Source organism: Dendrobates tinctorius, unplaced genomic scaffold (assembly GCF_039654945.1).
Source record: "Dendrobates tinctorius isolate UK_male_01 unplaced genomic scaffold, ASM3965494v1 ptg000154l, whole genome shotgun sequence".
Taxonomy (NCBI): Eukaryota; Metazoa; Chordata; class Amphibia; order Anura; family Dendrobatidae; genus Dendrobates; species Dendrobates tinctorius.
In genome coordinates, this window is record NW_027361821.1 from 18,646,416 (window position 1) to 18,664,246 (window position 17,831).

The 17,831-nt window shown below is 42.1% G+C and overlaps 1 protein-coding gene across 1 annotated transcript in view; it reads left to right on the plus strand.

The window, feature by feature from the left end:
• COL4A5 (collagen type IV alpha 5 chain) overlaps positions 1-17,831 on the plus strand; it is a 358,955-nt gene that overhangs the window by 244,915 nt on the left and 96,209 nt on the right. Inside the window, exons 31-35 of the mRNA XM_073547642.1 lie at positions 9,422-9,589; positions 10,154-10,243; positions 10,768-10,917; positions 12,297-12,395; positions 12,723-12,812. Of these exons, the coding sequence (XP_073403743.1) occupies positions 9,422-9,589; positions 10,154-10,243; positions 10,768-10,917; positions 12,297-12,395; positions 12,723-12,812 (597 nt within the window). The remainder of the gene's footprint in view (positions 1-9,421; positions 9,590-10,153; positions 10,244-10,767; positions 10,918-12,296; positions 12,396-12,722; positions 12,813-17,831) is intronic.

Below are 17,831 nucleotides of genomic sequence, written 5' to 3' on the forward strand. Positions count from 1 at the left end.
CTATTGGCGAAAATCGCTGCAAATCGCAGCATGCTGCGATTTTTTTTCTCAGACCGATTTTGGCTGAGAAAAAAATCGCAAGTGAGATGTCACCCATTCACTAATATGGGTCAGAGTGCAATCCGATTAAAAATCGGATTGCAATCGTCCGATTTAATCGCCAGTGAGTATAAGGTCTTATAGTTGAATTAGTGTCTAGTACAATTCACAATAGGTGCAATACCTGAATGAGCCGTACCATTCTTTATGACGTTTCAGAACATCTCACGTACGGGTTGTGATAATGTTGACAAGCAAATATTGATGCTGCACCGATTTTTGGTCTGAAATATGGCAGTGTTTTTATTTATGTATTTTTTCTATACCTAGTACTAACTAATTATATGCATGTCACCACCTTTTGTAAATCACATATATCCATTATGCAGGATGAGGGTGCAGTATTTAGTTGTAGAAGAGAGAACGCATGATACTATATTATACCAGTGCCATAGGTTAAAGAGTCGGACATACTAATAGGAAGGAATTCAGATGATTGTTTACCGTGGTGTTACATGGCTCTGTGTAGCTCAGCAGTAATCAGGTATTAGAAGCTGAGACACAATACATATAATATGTGTCCTGATGGGAGTGTTCACATACTGCCTCATTCAGTGTCCCCGCTGTGTGATGTACCGTTAGTACCACTGGAGGACACTCCATAAACCATATATGTCACAGCTATGTACAATGCCACAAAGCACAGTAAATTGTCTTGTTCCACATTATCATCTATATGAGGTAGCACTATAAAACCAAAATGTCAGTCGCCCCTGTATCAAAAAAGAGCTTATAGTTTTATACATTTGATAGTTTTCCTTTAATTTCCTGCCCTGAACACTTCAATATGGACATCTATCCGATATATCCGATATAGACAGTAAACTGAACTGAAGCTGAAAAGAAGTGCTCAGATGACAGAAGCTGCATTGTATTTCATATACCGGATCAAGATCTTATAACATATGAATGTATAAACGTACAACCTTGACTAGACGCCATGGATTGGTAGGTTAGGGATAGAGGGTGTTTAAAAAATGGGTTTTCTCATGTAAGCAAACAAGATCATATCACTTGGAGTTGTTTTCGCTTTCGTATTTGTAGAGGTCTGACTGCTGGAGCCCCCATGTCTGGTGGAAATGAGGGTTGCAGCATTCTGTAGGGCACTGTAGCACCTTCTGGCACTACTATCCAGGTGCGGTGCTTACATCACTACACACTTACAGGTGCATCTCACAAAATTAGAATATCATCAAAAAGTGAATTTATTTCAGTTCTTCAATACAAAAAGTGAAACTCATATATAGAGTCATTACAAACAGAGTGATCTATTTCAAGTGTTTATTTCTGTTAATGTTGATGATTATGGCTTACAGCCAATAAAAACCCAAAAGTCAGTATCTCAGTAAATTAGAATACTTTATAACACCCGCTTCAAAAACTGATTTTAAAATCCGAAATGTTGGCCTACTGAAATGTATGTTCAGTAAATGCACTCAATACTTAGTCGGGGCTTCTGTGGCATAAATTACTGCATCAATGCGGCGTGGCATGGAGGTGATCAGCCTGTGGCACTGCTGAGGTGTTATAGAAGCCAAGGTTGCTTTGCTGGCAGCCTTCAGCTCGTCTGCATTGTTGGGTCTGGTGTCTCTCATCTTCCTATTGACTATACCCCATAGATTCTGTATGGGGTTAAGGTTCGGTGAGTTTGCTGGCCAATCAAGCCCAGTGATACTGTTGTTTTTAAACCAGGAATTTATAACTTTTTTTAGTGTGGACAGGTGCCAAGTCCTGCTGGAGAATGAAATTTCCATTGCCAAAAAGCTTGTCAGCAGAGGGAAGCATGAAGTGCTTTAAAATTTAATTTAGACAGCTGTGCTGACTTTGGTCTTGATAAAACGCAGTGGACCTACACCAGCAGATGACATAGCTCCCCAAACCATCACTGATTGTAGAAACTTCAAACTAGAACTCAAGCAGCTTGGATTGTCTGTCTCTCCACTCTTCCTCCAGACTCTGGGACCTTGATTTCCAAGGTCTAGTGTAAAGTATACACAATAAATGATGATTTTGGGAGCCATGTCATCTGCTGTTGTAGGTCTTCTGTGTTTTATCAAAACCAAAGTCAGCGCAGCTGTCTGCCAAGACATTTTAGAGTACTTCATGCTTCCCTCTGCCGACAAGCTTTTCAGAGATGGAAATTTAATTCTCCAGCAGGACTTGGCACCTGTCCACACTGCCAAAAGTACCAATACCTGGTTTAAAAGCAACTGTATCAATGTGCTTGATTGGCCAGCAAACTCGCCTGACCTTAACCCCCATAGAGAATCTATGGGGTATTGTCAAGAGGAAGATGAGACACCAGACCCAACAATGCAAACAAGCTGAAGCCTGCTATCAAAGCAACCTGGGCTTCCATAACACCTCAGCAGTGCCACAGGCTGAAAGCCTCCATGCCACGCCGCATTGATGCAGTAATTGATGCAGTAATTGATGCTAAAGGAGCCCAGACCAAGTATTGAGTGCATTTACTGACCATACATTTCAGTAGGCCAACATTTCATATTTTAAAATAATTTTTTCAAGCTGGTGTTATAATGTATTCTAATTTACTGAGATAATGACTTCCGGGTTTTTATTGTCTGTAAACCATAGTAATCAAAATTAACAGAAATAAACACTATCTAATATATGAGTTTCACTTTTTGTATTGAAGAACTGAAATAAATTAACTTTTTGATGATATTCTAATTTTGTGAGATGCTCCTGTATATGGAGAGATGCTTTGCAATTTACCGCACAAATACTGGAAAGGAGCACCCGTGTGCTCAGAAAATGCTTTTTAAATGCCCTTTAACACTACATGGAATCTAGTCTAGGATGGCAGGCTATACTGTGTGTGTGCATATATAAAGTGGGTACAGAAAGTATTCAGACCCCTTTAAATTTGTCACTCTTTGTTTCATTGCAGCCATTTGGTAAATTCAAAAAAGTTCATTTTTTCTCATTAATGTACACTCTGCACCCCATCTTGACTGAAAAAAAGCAAATGTAGAAATTGTTGCAAATTTATTAAAAAAGAAAAATTGAAATATGACATGGTCAGAAGTATTCAGACCTTTTGCTCAGTATTGAGTAGAAGCACCCTTTTGAGCTAGTACAACCATGAGTCTTCTTGGGAATGATACAACAAGTTTTTCACACCTGGATTTGGGAATCCTCTGCCGTTCTTCCTTGCAGATCCTCTCCTGTTATGATTGAGTCACCGTAGGAGGCAAAGACAAAAATGCTAACTAAGTCCAGAAAACCAGAGAGGTTGGCAGCTATCGGATTGCAGACCCCTGATCCTATCACAACAACTAACAGTAGCCGTGGGGGGTTCCTACGATGCCCTAGACCCCTCGATCACAGCCGGAGAATTAAATAGGCCTAAAGAAAGAAAGGGGAAATCTAAACTGCCCCAGAGCAGACCCCAAAGCAATAGGCAGCCCCCAATATATAATGACGGTGAAGCAAGATGAAAACAGTAACACAGACAGAAAGATAGACTGAGCAAAGACGGGGCCCAAACTACCTAGATAGGAAAGGACAGGAAGGCTGCTGTCTGCAATCCGTGAAAAACCGTATGAATATAAGAGCCAACAGACTGACAGTGAAAAAGGCCCTGAAGACGCTAGGCTTCAAAAAAGCTATGTCAGTACTCAGGAATATTCTGAAGACAGAGCAACCGGCAAAAGGAGATCCAGCTCATCCCAGCAGGGAATGGCAGAATCCAGAAAAGCAAGGAAAACAAACACAAAACATAAATGCCAACAGGCAAAGCAGAAACTTAGCTTTAGGGAAGCAGGAATCAGACTGGTGTCCTAGAAGTCCACAGAGAAATCACCCGCAGGGCAGAAGGGCGTCGGCAGCCTTATATCCAGTCAGTGACTCCACTCAGCCAGTCATCCTCATTAGACTCAGGTGCCTGATAATCAGGCTCATTACCTTCCTTTACCAGAATAGGGAGTTCACCAGACCTCAGTGACGAAGGGGAAAATGAACTCACAACACTCTCCAGTTCCATCAGGCTGGATGTTGATCGTTGGTGGACAGCCATTTTCAGGTCTCTCCAGAGATGCTCAATTGGGCTCATGTCAGGGCTCTGGCTGGGCCAGTCAAGAATGGTCACAGAGTTGTTCTAAAGCCACTCCTTTGTTATTTTAGCTGTGTCATTGTCTTGTTGGAAGGTGAACCTTTGGCCAAGTCTGAGGTCCAGAGCACTCTGGAAGAGGTTTTCGTCCAGGATATCGCTGTACTTGGCCGCATTCATGTTTCCTTCAATTGCAACCAGTCGTCCGGTCCCTGCAGCTGAAAAACACCCCCATAGCATGATGCTGCCATCACCATGTTTCACTGTTGGGATTGTATTAGGCAGATGATGAGCAGTGCCTGCTTTTCTCCACACATACCACTTAGAATTTTCACCAAAAAGTTCTATCTTCATCTCATCAGACCAAAGAATCTTATTTCTCATAGTCTGGGAGTCCTTCATGTGTTTTTTGGCAGTCTCTATGCAGGCTTTCATATGTCTTGCACTGAGGAGAGGCTTCCGTTGGGCCACTCTGCCATAAAAGCTTACTGGTGGAGGGCTGCAGTAATAGTTGACTTTGTGTAACTTTCTCCCATCTGCCTACTGCATCTTTGGAGCTCAGCCACAGTGATATCGGGGATCTTCTTTACCTCTCTCACCAAGGGTCTTCTCCCATGGCTGCTCAGTTTGGCTGGACGTCCAGGTTGGCCAGGTCTAGGAAGACTTCTGGTAGTCCCAAACGTCTTCCATTTAAGGATTATGGTGGTCACTGTGCTCTTAGGAACCTTGAGTATTGCAGAAATTCTTTTGTAACCTTGGCCAGATGTGTGCCTTGCCACAATTCTGTCTCTGAGCTCCTTGGCCAGTTCCTTTGACCTCATGATTCTCATTTGGTCTGACATGCACTGTGAGCTGTGAGGTCTTATATAGACAGGGGTGTGCCTTTACAAATTAAGTCCTATCAGTTTAATTAAACACAGATGGACTCCAATGAAGTAGAACCATCTCAAGGAGGATCATAAGGAAATGGACAGCATGTGACTTATATATGAGTGTCTGAGCAAAAGGTCTGAATACTTATGGCCATGTGATATTTCAGTTTTTCTTTTTTAGTAAATTTGCAAAAACTTCAACATTTCTGTTTTTTTTTAGTCAAGATGAGGTGCAGAGTGTCCATTAATGAGAAAAAATGAACATTTTTTTTAATTATTAAATGGCTGCAATGAAACAAAGAGTGAAAAATTTAAAGAGGTCTGAATACTTTCCGTACCCACTGTATGTGAAATGCAATGCATGCGAGATTGAGTTATCCTCATGCTTATGCATGATGGAAGTACACTGGAAACGTCATCTTATTTTGTGCAGCAGAAATTTGCAGCAGACACAATAATTCCATTGTAGATTGTCAGATAAAGCATCTAAGGTGTTGGATAGGGAAATTTAAGACATATTACACCTGAGGGACAGAAAACTGATTTAGGGCCGCTGAGACAGTAAATTTTGTAAACGAGCTGGCAAGTGGCACAAAGGTGGTTCCAGCCCTGGCTAGTGTTTGGGATCTTCTGGTTAAACCTTGTCTGATATCTCTTCTTGACTTTGAAGGAGGACTGCACCACTGTAAAAGGTCATTGTGTTCTGCTCAGAAATCATAGACTTGTGTGATCCAAGCATAGCACATGTGTATACTTTTCGCTGTCTTGGGCACTGGGGTCACTGACGTGCTGCACATATTAGTGAGGTTGTTGCCTACAGCAGAAAGTACAGTGCATGTGGTGAACCGTACAGAACATAGTGACGCTGTACAAGGTAGGTCTATAAATGAGTAGGAACAGTTGCCAGGACTAGAAAAGTCAATGGGGCAATTGGCAGCTGATTTACATAATCAAAGTTGATTTTCTCTACATTTTTAAGTCACTATCTGACCTCAGATGTGTAACATGCCTTAAAGCCCCTATCTAACCCTGTAGACATAAACTTTCCAACAAACTCTCTATAAAGTGATAAAACTAGAAAGGCACAGATCTATTAAATAATACAGGTTATGAGGACTACACATACAAGCCAGAACGTGTGTTAACAGGGAAGATGTTTGTGTTTTGTATGTTATGGAAATTGTGCCTTTGTTTTAATTTCCCATTCTTCAATTAACTATTAGTCTTTTTCCTAACATGTGTGTGCTTCATTTTTTTTTATCCTAACCTAACTTCTTCCTGACTACATTATTTGCAACTCATTTCTGCTTGATGCCTCCTGATGATCCTAAACCTGCTGACTTGTGACCAAGGTCCACCAGGTACTGTGGTTGCTTCTCCAGTCCCAGCTCATTCTATGTCTGTTCTCTAATAACCCGTTTACAAGTATAGGATTGATGTTTATCAGTCAGTGAATAAACTGGTAGGGTGCAATAATGCTGTTTTCTTGCCAACCTTAAAACTTAGATTTTTTTTTAAATAATTTTATATTTTACACAACATTATATAAGTGTTATGTGCCAAGGTAATACTGTGTTCCTGGTTCCTCTGTCCTAACAGGGGAACTAAAGGTGGCAATGACAGGTGTGAAGTCTCCATTCTTCATTTACAGGAGATAATAAAGGTCACATTTATTGTTGATTTTTCAAAAGGGACATTACAGTGATATGCTATATAAAATATCATTTAGGAAGTATTTTAAAAATGTATTAGCACAAAGTAGAATAAAGTTATGTTCATTACATTTATAGTTTCTTAAAGCCCATTTCACTTCATCAGAAAGTGTGACTACAGTAATTCTCAGTTACCATATAGCAATATAAGAGATACATCAACAATCACCTGATCTAATGGAGATTATTTCCTAGGTACTCTCAATATAAAGCTGCATCAGCTGTCCCTAGCGAAACAAAGATGAAATACTTAAATCATCATACATATGACACATAGGCGGTATGCCTCTCATCAGTACAAAACAGGAGAACTGGTTTGGCTGGGTGAGATGCTTCTGACAGGGGGTTTAAGAGGTAAATGGAGTTTCTGGTATTTGCTTTTTCTCTTAAGTCCTTATACTATATGGCAAGGCCCTTTAATGGGGTTGTCCACCACTTGGACAACCCCGTCTCAATCAGCATGTCTGCATCAGTGAAATAGCAACTATTACAGGGTTCCCCAACTCCAGTCCTCAAGGCCCATGTTTTCAGGATGTCCTTAGTATTGCCCAGGTGATAATTGCTTCACCTGTGCAATACAAAGGAAATCCTGAAAACATGATCTGTTGGTGGGCCTTGAGGACTGGAGTTGGGGAACCCTGAACTATTATACTCACCGCCGGTGCCTTTCCAGCAGTGTCTGCTTTTGCTCTCCCAGAACTTGGGTGAGAATCAGACATCAAGAGGAAATGAGAGCTTCAGTTGGTCATTCACTTCCTGATGATGTCTGATACGTCCAAAGGCGAGGAGAATGAAGCCAGTGCCGATTGGGTACAGGGGTTGTGTTACATAACAATTTCACGCAAGCCTCGGGAGAGTGAGTTCCGACACTGCTGAAGCAGTAGCAGAACCACAATCAGAAATGGTTCAGGATTTGACGCAGGTGAAAAGCAGGTGAAATCTGCACCAAGTCTGCATCTGAGGTCACTGGCAGGTCACCTGCGTTTTTGATGCGTTTTCCGCATGCGTTTTTTGATGCGTTTTTTCTTTGCATACGTTTTTTTTGTTACTTGAAATAAAGCTAATTGAAAGTTGGCTTCTGAAAAGGAAAAAAAGTGATTTCCTGTTTGTGTCACAAGATTCACCATTATGTAAATTAGTACACATGCATAGTAAGCTGCCTTCCCACACAATACGCATGTGACTAAGAAGATAATGTGGTTTTACCACATCTAATGATAGTGAGTGGGTCATTTATGCAGCGAAGATGGAGCGTCTCCGCTACATAAATTGTCATGCTGCAGTCTGGAAAGACGTGCCGCATGTGTGTCTCCGTAGGGAAGCCGGAGGCGTCTCAGGACACATCTGGCCGTTGCGGGTTTGACACCGCGGAGGTATGGAGCGTCCAGTCCGCAGCATTTACTGACTCTGGAAACATACCCTAAGTGATGTTTTACTGGTTCAAACATGATGATTGAGACTGGGTTGTCCGAGTAGCGGACAGCCTATTTAAAGGGTTAATGTTGACTTTTAGGATAGCTACATCCAATAGGTCGCACTAGAGTTCCCATCTCCTTCCTCTCTGAAAAGGCGATTTGTATATTTAGATTTCCAGGGAGCATTACATGGCCTATAAATGTACACCAACTTGGCTATCTCCACATAGAGAAACTTTACCCCTCAGACCACCTATCAGAGACGTCACACCTAGCTACATCAATTCTTTTGTCCGGCACTTATAAGGGGAAAACTCCTCAAAACATGTGTCTGCAAATGGACTTTCTGATTTGGCTTCTTATTCTAAGTCATGTGGCATGGTCTTTTAAAGGATCGATCCTGTCCTCTTTGTCTCTGAAGAGCCTTTTTGGATATAGGCTTTATGATACATAGAGTCCTATAATGACTCTATGTTATGGGCCTTATAGTATTACATTATTAATGGAGTTTTTCTTTCCAAGAAGCAGGGTGTCTACAGTATAGGCCCCATTAGAAAATCATGATAGCTCATTGCATGGCACCTTATCAACGCATCTTACTTTTCTAGAGAACATGCGAGCAGTTGTTGGTTTGAAAATGTGTTGGCATGGAACGGTTGGACATTTTCCATCAAGGCCATTTTCCAACAGGTTGCTCACAGCCAAGCAAGGGCCATTATTATTGGTCGTGCTCATAGTAATGATTTTATCACTTGTTGTGTTGCTTATCTTGATCTTTTTCTGCATTCACACCTGATGATGACTAGTTAGTGTTGATGGACCTTCACTCTAGGCAAGCAAGTCACTAAACATCTTCCACCTTGCTGGATCTCAATCTGTATATGATACAGTAGAAGACGGGGAAGCGAGTGAAATAGTGAGCCGAACCTTGAGGTTTTGTGTGAAGTTTGGCCTTAAAAACATTAAGCACATATACTTATTCAGTATGTGTTTTTGAACATTATTGTTTTAATTTGTGCTAATAGGTATCTAAAATAGATCTAACTTGGAATACCCTAATCAGGAGTAGACAGCCAGGTTTCTGAATGTGTTACATACATTTTTCACTATATCCCACCTGTTCTGTTGTCATATTGACAATAGTCAACTAAAAATGTTAATAATTTTATATTCTTGTTGATTATGTTATTTGCAGTAGCCTTGTTTTTGCCCTCTTACTTGCTGTATCTAACATCTTGTATTATAATCCAGGATTAACGGGTATACCTGGTGACAAGGGTAGTCCTGGTCCTCCAGGATTTGACACTCCTGGTCCACAAGGAGATCGTGGTAATCCTGGTTTTCCTGGAGAACGTGGATTTCCAGGTCCTCCAGGACCACCTGGGTTTCCAGGCCGTGATGGAGTACTGGGCATTAAAGGTAATATTATTGCATACGCTTAGGAAATATTGTTCTTTCTTCGTGTTTTAAGTTAACACTTATTCATTTGATATTACTGCAATAATTGCTCATACATCTTCATTTACATGTAAAAAAATAAAATATGCTTCTAGCCTCGTCACTTCTTACCTCTTACCTGTAAAGATATTTCACTGTTGAAGGCACTGTTGGTTTCATTGGGTAGGAACATTAAACTTTCCACTCAAACCCTACGACAGTATTTGTTTGGTCTCATGATTGTAGGGATCCGAACAACTGGAGTCCATCATTGTTCTATAGCAAATTCCATAAGACAAAGACAGTGGCAAATTGTTCAAAATCCCGCAAATCCGGTAAACAATATAGATGTGGAATTTGCACCAAATCATGAACATGCTAGACCTCGTCTAGCTCCTATATTTATGACACATGTATACACAAAATGGATCATCCATATTTGATCATGCACTCCGTATATTTATACATCCTACCAGTTCTATTTGAAAGTAAGATTAGTGTCGTCATCATCATCACAAATCATTATTTCTTTGATGTTGTTTATAGGTGGAAAAGGTGACATGGGAGTTATGGGACCACCTGGACCAGCTGGACCACCTGGTAATCCAGGCAGCCCTGGTTTTCCAGGCCCCAAAGGTAATAAATACACACCAAGGTGGAAAATTCCTACTCAATGTCACACTGCCTGATGTTAATTCTGTATGTTCTCACTTGTCATGATTTCTCCTTTGTGTTTTCAGTTCGTTTTTGGCAGTTTCTATCTGTGGTTTGTGATTTTATGGGCGATTCCTCATATTTACCTGTTAGCATTAAATGGAAGGATTTGGGGTTTTCTCAACTAAATCTAAAATGATGAATTGATTTCATGGTTTATTGTCATGTGTTAGTATAATGATATTGGTGTATCTATGTGATGGCATCCAAGTTCTTCATCATATCAGAATCCACCATTTATAATAGAGCGTAAATTGTTCAAACTAAAGACAGGTCATATTTCCAATATTTCTTCTCGGTATAGGCTCAATATATTATGTCTCCAGCTTTTCTAGGTGGTTGAGCCAAGAGGAAGTTATAGGGGCGAAAGCCTTAACTTTAGTAGATCAGTGTGTGGATTTTAGAAGTCACTCTATTTTTTGTTACCGTATTTAATTCTGTTATAGGCCTTGATGGATTTCCTGGTCAACCAGGTAGCAATGGTGGTCCTGGAGCAAAAGGAGACCAGGGAGAACGTGGTCTTATGGGTCCACCAGGATCTGTTGTAGGAGGTGGTTTAGGAAGCAAAGGGAGTAAAGGCGAACCCGGACAAGATGGTGAGTGTTAGGCTATAGAAATGATGGAGAAGAAGGGAAATTTTTGTCAATTTTGAATAAAACTTTTTTATGGAGCTCGACATGGATCATGGGGATTAATCTCGTACAATTTACATATATGGAATGTTGAATATAGTATAGCACGGAAGCTATACAATTAGCATCAAATTGTTCACCTTTGTTTAACTATAGGGTTATTCACAAAATAGTAACTACTTATATAGGGAACTATGCATAAGATAGAGGATAACTTAACAATCACTGGGGGTCCAAATAATAGGACACCCAGCTATCTAAAGAATGGAGCTTAGGAACCCAGGAAGCAGACTTTGCAGCACTGTGTGGTGGACTTTCTTCGCCTTTCCCATACTGTAGGTGATAAATGGAAGGGAAGTCAAGCAAGTAAACCTAAAAATGCACCTCTGCAGAACCTGGTTCCAGAGACCCATTTTCGCGATGCAGAGGTTATCCTGAGTACTGCAAGTTATCCATAGGATAATTTACTATATTTTGAATATCCCTGTTCTCATCTGTTTTTGCCTTTGTTGACCACATATCTTGGTAAAAGCTCCCAGTATTATATGGAAGATGTAATGGATGTCTAAAAATGGCATCGGTTTCCTATAGAGAGCCAGCATTTAAAAAAGTTACATTACCTGATATATTTTTCTTGCTGGACTTTGGTAGGTGGCTAGAGTAGCGTATTCTGTAGAACTTCTGTATTACTATATTATTTCATCTTCTTTTTCTCAGTATATTTACATACACCAGCCAAGCAAAGGCTAAAATAACTCTATTTTTGGGGTTCCAAGTGATGGATACCTATGGACACATGCTTCCTTCTTCATGGGTGGAACCTTTCTGTCCGATTCTTTGGCATCTCCACAAATTATTATCTATGACTGTGACCCTTAAACTACATTATAGGAGGCTAAACACTATGGTCACAGAGACAGAATGTAAATCAACTAAAGGGCATCATTTAGTATAGAAGGGGGCATCACACCGGCTGCCCCCTTATGCTGCAGGGTATGTTGTATCTGTTACATAAGTGAACAGTTGCCGTCACAAAATATAGGCTTTAGGACTTGTCTGTACACACTTATTCCATCCTTGCTTTTCCTGTAAGACGCATAATTATTTTAAGCCATTTGTACAGGATATTAAGGAAGTTTTTGGTGTTTTTAAAATTGGCAAATTCAGTCAATTATCAAGATTAGAAAGTTAAAAAAATCAAATAGAGATTAACAGACTTTTGGAAATAATTTTTACAGTGTAGACTTTGTTCACATGTTGAGGCTTTACTACGGCAAGAAACACACACCACGACCACAATATGTGAGCACAGCCTTATTCATTTGTTTCTGATAAAACTTTAGGTGCACCTGGCTTTAATGGAGAGAAAGGCTTTAGTGGGATGCCAGGGTCTCCTGGATCACCAGGGTCAAGTGGACTTCCAGGATCTCCAGGACTGCCAGGTAAGGAGAAACGTGAAATTAAAACTTTTATCTTTACTGCAAAGTCAGCATGAACATCAAGGTCAACATAAAAGTAATCTCTGAGGTGTAATGTGTGTGACAAGTATTGGTACAGCTGACTATAATGCATCTAATGTGTGTAAAATGATAATTTTTCTTAATTTTAAGATTCAAAGAATATATATTTTTAGTCATGTTGGATAATATATGCTTTTGGAATAGATTGGATCTATATCATTCATATACTTCTTGTAAATGCATCCATAGTTTATGCAATTGTTCTAGTGTTACAAGGTGAATATTAGACATTTTTAATGATATTTCTAGGACCTAAAGGAGATTCTGGATTTCCTGGACAGTCTGGGCTACCTGGTTCCCCTGGACCAAAAGGGAATATGGGAGAGATGGGACTTCCAGGTATGTGTTGCGCTGTTTAGAAACATTGCATATGGGTTACATACTGTATACATAGAGGTAACATATGGGTTGCATATATTTAGAGGTTACATATGGGATATATATATATATATATATATATATATATATATATATATATATATATATATATACAGTTGTGACCAAAAGTATTGACACCTGCAATTCTGTCAGATAATACTCAGTTTCTTCCTGAAAATGATTGCAAACACAAATTCTTTGGTATTTTTATCTTCATTTAATTTGTCTTAAATGAAAAAACACAAAAAGAATTGTCCTAAAGCCAAATTAGATATAATTCCACACCAAACATAAAAAAGAGGGTGGACAAAAGTATTGGCACTGTTCAAAAACTCACAATTTAAAGGCAACTGTATCCTCCGGATCGCAGCCAGGGCGTCAAAATAGTCCGTCTCCGAAAGCGGTTGCTGTGTCATGCGTTTTGCTCCCCTTGGTTCTGTCTTCACACACAAGCCGGATGTTGCATAGCCATCTGCTCTGCAGCTTGCACACAAAAACAGGATTTTTAGTTGCTTACCGTAAAATCTGTTTCTTTGAGCCTTCATTGGGGGACACAGAAACCATGGATGTATGCTGCTGCCACTAGGAGGCTGACACTATGCAGAAAAAAAGTTAGCTCCTCCTCCGCAGTGTACACCCCACCGACAGGAAGTAGGATGTTCAGTTAGTGAGAAAGCAGTAGGAGAAGCAATCTGTAAACGATATAAAAAAACACAGAAACACAAATCCACACTAACAATATTATACAGTAAACTGAGCTGTTCAACTTGGGAGGGTGCTGTGTCCCCCAATGAAAGCTCAGAGAAACAGATTTTACGGTAAGCAACTAAAAATCCTGTTTTCTCTATTGCTTCATTGGGGGACACAGAAACCATGGGACGTCCCAAAGCAGTCCTCAAGGGGAGGGAACACCAAATAACCTGCAAGGTCTTTTTTACCCTGATCGGCACTTGCTGAAGCTAGGCATGGGCTTTGAAAACCTTATGGACCTGTGGATGACACACCATCGCACTGCAAAGGTGCCCGGTGAAGGCTCCAAGAGTACCGTCAGGAGGACACACACTGTTCGGGCAGAGTGCGTCGTACTCAAGGAGCGCAGTCCTTCCTGAGCCGGCAACCCTACTAATGCCGAACAGTTTCCTCGAACAGAACTCTAACCTGAAGGCCAGAGGAACGCTACACTTCAAGCCTGAGCTTGAGAAGTACCGTTGCCGTGGCCAAGTAGCCTGATGAGAGGGCGTCACGAAGGAAAAGTCCGAAGGAAAGGGAATTCAGAATGACGGAGAGTGGACCGATGATCCACAGGAAGTGCACCACAGCTGCTACAGACTCTGTAAGACCCCAGGAGTGGTTGAGAGTCTGAAAGAGAAAGATACCAACTAAAAAGGGAAATTAACCCGTTCGTTGCTGCAGCAGACATCGCCAAAGCCGTGAAGAATCAGGACCTGGATAAGAGCTTCATTGAACAAGGAAAAAAATCATGCGATTCACAAAAGGTAAAAGTTGAACGAAGAGATTTCCTTCCTGAAAAAAAAAAGATGGACTCAAACCTAGATCCCCAAACGTCATGCTGAGGAAGAAGTACTGAAGGACAACGAGGCTGAGCCTGAGGAAGGGGAGCGCTTGTCCTTCCTGTGAGCTCTTAACAGAAAGCCAAATGGACCCGTAGATGGGAACGATTAGGCGAAAATCCATGTCTCCCTACAAGAAAAATTTTTGGACAGTAAGGACGGTCAAAACTTCCGACCGGTCTCCAGAAGGAATGCTCTGAGCAAGCTAGGCCACGCGTCTATAGAACTTCGCAACACGAGTGGGGGCTAAGGCAGGACGCGCTATAGCGGCGGGTGCTTTGAAGGTTGACCCTGCTAACTACTGTGTGAATTCGACGTTGGTATCCTTGAGGGATGAACGTCTGGGCAAGGAAAGACCGTAGCGGAGAACTTGGAACCGGAGGGTCCGTAATCGCAGAAGTAGTCTAATTTGTGAAGCGCTCAGGAGAAAAAAGGATATACCGAGGCGCCCCCTTTGTTTGGAAACGGCTGAAGTCTGTTCCATGAGAATATGACAAGCCCTGAGAGCAGGCTCTGAGAACCTGCTAAAGAACCGAACACTGAAAACATACTGAATGGAACCTGGGGATGACCTGGATCTCATCGCTGCGATGTAGGCACAGGTTGGCTATGAATAGACAACTGATTGCTCGATAGGCAGGTAGACTGAAGACTACTGGATGACCCTTCAGACTGAGATCAAGAGGAAGATAAACCCAACATACATGGATGAGGGTGAATATGGGAAAAATTAGACCAGCTGGACTTATAAAACCAAATGGTCCCTCAAGTAAAGTCCACGGTAAAACATGAAGTATGTCAACTGAAAGAAAGTTGGCTCTAGGTAGATCAGATAGACCCCCAAAAAACAACTAGGCTGATGAAAGGAAGGCCAATCCTCATGACGATGTAAACTGCCGAATCCATCCTGGACCCTCTGGAGTAGGGAGGGGATTGCACTGTGTAGAACCGCATGCCTAAGTCAAAGACAACACGCGCGCAAATAACACAGTGAAAAAAATACAATTCTAGCTGAAATAAGAAACATGTTATAACCAGACTCATCCTTAGATCCAAGACTGGAGCAGCTTTCTACCCTGGTCGATACTTGCGCAGAGTGAGATCCCACTCCTGTCTGAGGAGAGATACTTGTCACGGTCAGAAGTCACATCTGTGAGGTGACGGAGGCTTTATTCGGTGTCTGCAAGAAAGAATAGGTAAGTTCCGACAAATAAGGAGCTTAGGTATTGTGGTAGCTCGAAGGCCCTTAGGACAAACTAGAACCTATAAACTACTATTCGCCAAACCTTAATGATAGGCGTAACATACCGGGCAGTAAAGTTGGCCTGCGGACGGAACTGCAAACTGATCAGAAGGTGGGACAAAACTCTTGTGGAGTAACTCACACTTAGGGTCCAGATCATGCCACAGTAAACCTCGACCATCCGTACCTGACACGAGAGTGTCTGACCTACCTGAAGGTGGAGATACAGTTATGTTGCTACTGAGATCCGCCCTGTGGTATAGAGATCCCCTCCGTTTGGACATGGTAGCCTTTTACGTTTAGCTGTTAACAAACCACAAATGTTATTGACTATGAAATATGCAGCTGAAAGATGTCCTAGACTCACATGAAAGAGGCTTGAAATCGCAGCTGCAGTCCGCTAGAGGTAAGGAATGCCATCACCTCATCTTGAGTAGTGATTATACAGGAGCTAGGCAAGTGCTGCAAAGGACCCTGAGGAACGTGAGAGAGGGCTCTCCAGACTCATCTGACAATGGGACAGTAGAGCCGGGCCGGTGTAGTCGATGGACCTCGGGTACGGTTGAGTTACCGGAAAGATGGCGTAGAGGACTTTCCAAGTGCTCAATAGGGGATAGAATAGTGCTGCAATAGGATGCAAGGAACCTGAATACGAGGGCATCTGACTCACCTGAATACGGTACTTAACACCAGTACCACTGAATCAGTCAACCCCAGACACGTCTCCACAGTAATACGGCCATTTCCACCACTGTACCTGGTAGGTGTTGCGTCTGAAGCCTGAATGGCGGATCTAGTATAGCTGCAATGGGCTCTAAGTATCCTGTGAACAAATCAGCGTGGAGAGAAACCGGAGAAGGATATAGGAGACAGCCATTTCTGTGTTGCGGTGCGGTCTAGGCCTAGATACCTGACGACATTAGGCAGCATAACGGCTTCTGTGTTGCGGTCTGGGTCTGGATACCTGAAGACATTAGGTAGAATAACGGCTTCGCGTGTAGTAAGCCGTACCACGCAGTCTGTATTAAAGATCATTCTGACCAGTCAATTGTTTTGACAGTAGAACAGTAGGCCTGGAATCAGAGGGAGACTAAACTCTACTCTCTGTTGTGCGACAGGGTTCCAACTACTGGATCTGCGAGTTGTGGTCAGCTTCTTTATTCACTGAGCCACAGCAGAAAACTGTCGGGTCACACAGACTTGACTTCTATCCAGCTGGAAATCCGGCCCAAACACTGCAGACGGGAAGGGACGGAAGCAGCTCATTATTATGCTTAGAGCAGTGTGATGCCAGCGTCCGGAGGGAGGCTGCAGGAAAATGAAGGACGAGTGCTTGTGAGCAGGAGATATGGAAGTATTTGCTATGCCGAGGCTTCCGCATCATTATGTGTTGAATCCTGCACCGACGAGAATCTAGGTACAGATCTGCGATAGCAGAAACCACAATCGCCGTGTGACAAAATCAGATCTCCAAGGCAAACGTGCAAGTGAAAACTTCTACCAGGCAAACACCATATGGCAAGTTATATCATGTCCAATGTACGTAGACGGACGTAGAGTGGATCTGTCACAGAAGACAGCCGCAAGGGGTAACTATTACACCATCGACTGCATGGCTCTTGTGTGCTATGACACCGGACATACTATTCCACTAGAGACTAAGCGGCAGAACCTTACTATTACGACAGTGAATGGACGACTGTAGGTTACATTGCACTAGGGCTGCACGGCTCTAGAGTACTACCGGCTGTAAGTCACTATAACACCAGTGACTACACGACGCCCAGGTACATTACGTTAGCGACTGTACGGCTCTGGAGCACTGTTGCGTTGGGGAACGCACGTTTCCAGAGCACCCTTATGCCAGTGACTGCCCGGTCATATTGCTACTAATGATTGTGCGGCTGAGGAGTACTTATTACACTAATGACTGTGCTTCCTGCATGCGAGACTGCACCGCTATAGCGCAATTCCCATCAGTCTCCATAGGAAGGGTGGATTCAATGCCCCATCACTGGACCTGCAGATAGTGTGACCCTGCTTGATATTACTATACGTGGAATATACTCCGCACCGTACCTGTTTTAGGTCGAGCGGAGATGGGCAGGAAAAGGCTGGTCCTGCCAGGTGAAGGCACTAACAGGTCCCACGCTGGGAGCAAACGAC